At 38.5% G+C, this 4,125-nt stretch overlaps 1 protein-coding gene across 2 annotated transcripts in view; it reads left to right on the forward strand.

Moving 5' to 3' along the window:
- The window catches only part of UNC5C (unc-5 netrin receptor C), a 389,709-nt gene that overhangs the window by 318,638 nt on the left and 66,946 nt on the right, over nucleotides 1-4,125 (forward strand). For both annotated transcript variants that reach the window (XM_024736100.1, XM_024736099.1), the window contains exon 5: nucleotides 1,626-1,806. In XM_024736100.1, the coding sequence (XP_024591868.1) occupies nucleotides 1,626-1,806 (181 nt within the window). The remainder of the gene's footprint in view (nucleotides 1-1,625; nucleotides 1,807-4,125) is intronic.

Raw genomic sequence — 4,125 nt, forward strand, 5'->3', positions numbered from 1 at the left:
ACACGGGATCTAAGAACAAATCAGGGGAGCCACAGGACCTTCTGTAAGTGGAAAGCTTTCTTTCAAACGGCAAAGATAATCTGTGTAAAGATTAGCTTCAGAAGATATTAACGTCAGCTTTCAATTATCATCAAGCAGTTTTCTAATAGTCTGAATCTTGCTCCCTTTCCTCTTGCACTTGTAGCAAGGTCATATTACCGCACATGTAGGGCCGAAGTTTGAGAAAATCCAGGTCAAGTGAGTGTGCATCTCTCATCAGATATATCCAAGCACAGGACTGAATGTGCTGTCTTTATTGAAAACAAAATGCATGTTTTAAAACTCCACTATTTTAGATGGATTTCACGCTTTCTCACTTCCATTAGTGTAAATATCAACACTGTTTAGCTATTTCAAAATTTACGTCTTTACAAATAGTTACTCTTATCTACATTCTCATATGTTTATTTTAAGATAATTGTATTTTATTTTTCCCTTTAAATTTTGTCCTCTCTTTTAAGGATTAGGGAATCATTGTTTTAGAGTCCCTGTGTTAGATGTAATTTAGAGCTGTGTAACATCCGGCCCACTGACAGATTTAGAGATTAATTTCTAGACCTCTTGTGGTGCAAGGGAAGCTCCTTAAGATTTTGAAAATGGCAATACTGTTGACTCCCTACCACTAAAGGTTACTTGTATGGGTATCCACACTAATGTAAAAGGAAAGTTTAAGTGTGGTAAATATCAATGTTGTTTTGCTTTGTGGAAAAACCTGTGCATAGGGGAAAAAGGCAATTTATGGAACAAGCAATAGTTTATCCTTCATAAGGACATCTTATACAGATGTACTTCCCTCCTTTCATTCTGTAAGGCTAACATTGCTGTTGCTAGACTGATATTTGCACAGGAAAAATAGTTCAGTAGTTTTGAACAGTCATGTCTTAGGTCAGGTTCTCCAGAAGCAAACCGTAAGCCAAAGATTTGATGCTAGAGATAGACAAAAAGAGAAATTTGACTATGACTTATATGCTATTTAGATTATATTGAGAGTTAGTAGAAAACCTTTTTTTTTTTTTTCCTCCCAAGATTTTGCCTTAGATACATCTCTAAATATGTGTTTGCTATATTTTAAAGTAAGTGCACTTTTAGGGGAATTTAATCCATATGTTACACATAAATCATCCAAATGTTTTATTAGAGCTACACGATGTCTAAGATGCCTTTTGAGCTTTTTTAATAGTCCTTATATTCTCTGCTGAAAAGCAGCAGGTAAGTTGCCAAGAGTAAACAAATCAAATAGCAAAAGGTTTGAGTTCAGTTTGAAATGCTTAGCCTATTATTTTTGATTGGGTTCTGAACTTGGCAATGCACATCCCCAATTCCTGCCTGGAGGGCAAAGTGAAAACAATTTGAACACTGTATTTCCCAGTCGGGTCATTGACATTTGAGAATAATGTAGTACAGACAGAATCAGCATGTTTGGCAGGTGAGTGATACTTAATGTGACCTCAGAAAGTTACTTTCTCCACTTTGCAGAAGTCCCTGGCGTGGAACAATGTTATCCACACTGCAAAACAAAAGTTAGGACAGACAGCCATCAAGGGACCCATACTGGGAATTGATCTGTTTCTCTCGTGCATCTTTAGGTGGAATGGTTGAAAAATGAAGATATCATTGATCCTGTTGCAGATCGGAATTTTTATATTACTATCGATCACAACCTCATCATCAAGCAGGCCCGCCTCTCGGATACTGCAAACTACACTTGCGTGGCCAAAAACATTGTCGCCAAGAGGAAAAGCACGACCGCAACTGTCATAGTCTATGGTGAGTGAGCTTTTGGGGTCTCAATCTAGTTGAGGTCAAACTGCAGTTTCTCATTTTAATCTTAAAATACCAGGTGAAGAGGCCCCTTTTCAATCCCCATGGCGGCTCTCTTCCAGCTTCTCGTGTGGACATTGAGGTTTAACAGCCTTCCTGATACTCATAGAAAAACTAGACTTAGAAATCCCTAGTCCTTTGTCAGTCAGTTTATAGGAAAATGAAGGAAATCTACCTAAGTACCAGGACGGTTCCCTGCTTCCCTAGGCCCTCCCGCTCTCCATAGCCTGGACTACAGAGATCTAGAGGGAATTCCAAGATGAAGATGCTTCAGGCAGTCTGCTGCTTTTTCTGTGGGCCTCAGGAGCTGACATGCTCTCCGAAGACATCAGAGCAACTTTAACTCCCTAGAACTTGCTTTACACTCCACCAGGGGCATCCAGAGTGAAGACAAGGGCTGCCATTGCCAAGCAGCCCTAATCCTAACCCTGTAGCAAGTTTCAACATGACGACTTCTTCAGAAAGCTTCTCTTCCACTCTCTGGCCCTTTCTAATCCGTCTCATCTCAAAGCCTATCATTTCTCCAGAAATACTAAACGATTCTGCCCCCAGTTTTGCTGTAGCACGTGATGCTTTTATCTGCCTGGCTGCTTCGGCACTCAGTGGTTTTCTCATCATTTCACTAGTAGTTCCATCTCCCCAGCTAAGCTTTTAAGCTCCTTGGTAGACTAAGAGAACAGCCCTGTACATGTATGTATTTCTCACAGTGTTAGATACATAGTAGGTCTTCATATTCTTGATGAGTTATTGTCTCAGAGGAAACTGAATGACCCTGAGAAATATTTTGAGGTTCTGCCACCTCCAGAATGACATGGCTACCACTTAGAATGTAAGGAAGCTCTTCATGGCCGCTTCAGTGTTAAATGACCCTCCAGGAGATGTGTCTAAATGACTACGAAGGAAGGACAGCCACGCGTATGTGGCTCACGGCCCTTGCTTACTGCAAGTAGTGCCATTTGGCTGGATGTGTCCTCACGCTATAGGGTGTTAGGAGAACAGAAAGCACTGTGATGTGTTCGAAAGGCTGAATGTAGAGATGCTTTAAAGCTGTCATTTTCATTACAGGACAGATGCATAATATTTTTAAAAAATCCTCTGAATACTCTGAAGTTAAATTTCCTTAAGTCACAATGAAACGTTTCCCACTTTGTCTTTTTCTAAACTCTCTGAGCGACTTAATTAACAGCATTGGAAATGGAAAAGAGAAGCTTGTATCAGTCATAAATAACTAATGAAGGCAGACTCTAAATAGATGTGTTACATAGATGTTTAATATACATGCAGATCTCTTTTCCTATGTGTGGCATGCTTTCAGGATCCATAAGCACAAGCTGAACATTGTCTTTAGGAAGAATCAAACACAAGCAACTAAAGCATTTTGAGTTTAGAAAACAGCATGGGACTAGGGGTCAGGAGTCTTATGTTCTAGGCCTAGTTCTATCACCAGCTGACCTTCAGTTGGTCACTTAAACAGAATGCTCGGAGCCCGTATCTCCTTCTCTGTAAAATGAGGGAATAAGCCTAGGATCTTCAAGACCTGTCTTTTCTCTAAAAGCTTATGATATTGGCTTGCCAGTGTGTTGGTAAGCAATTTATACTGACAATTCCATGACATTTGGAGTGTCGTGAAGTTAAGTGGATTAAATTGCTTTTTGGAATGCTAAATGCAACTCTACCTGTCAAACATCAGCTTGTCCTTTTCATGGCCTCGTAAAATAAGTTGTCCAAGGCTCATAGGTTGGACTCATTAATAGTCCACAGAAAAACCTATATATGTAACCAGTATTTCATTTTAGAGTCTGTTGTATATATTTAATTTTGTTAGCATCATTTTTAGATTGCAAATATACATTATAGAAAATTTGGGAAACACAGAAAAACGTTCAAAGAAAAAAATACCTATAATCCTGTCATTTTGTCATCCAGAGGTAGCTTTAAAAAAGATTGATATGTATACTACTGGAATTTTCTTAGCATAAATAGGATTTTAAAATAAGGATTCTAAATATATTTTTTTACTTAAAGCATAATGTTGCAATATCCATGTATTATTAAATAGACTTCTACAGCATCATTTTTTAAAATTTATTTTTTAATTGAAGTATAATTAAATTACAATGTTGTGTTAATTACTGCTGTACAGTAGTGACTCAGTTATACAGTTCCCTGTGCTATACAGTAGGACCTTGTTTTTATCCATTCTCTATATAATAGTTTGCATCTGCTGATCCCAAACTCCCAATCCCTCCTTCCCCCACCCCCCTC

Source organism: Neophocaena asiaeorientalis, unplaced genomic scaffold (genome assembly GCF_003031525.2).
Source record: "Neophocaena asiaeorientalis asiaeorientalis breed wild unplaced genomic scaffold, Neophocaena_asiaeorientalis_V1.1 scaffold7, whole genome shotgun sequence".
Classification (NCBI taxonomy): Eukaryota; Metazoa; Chordata; class Mammalia; order Artiodactyla; family Phocoenidae; genus Neophocaena; species Neophocaena asiaeorientalis.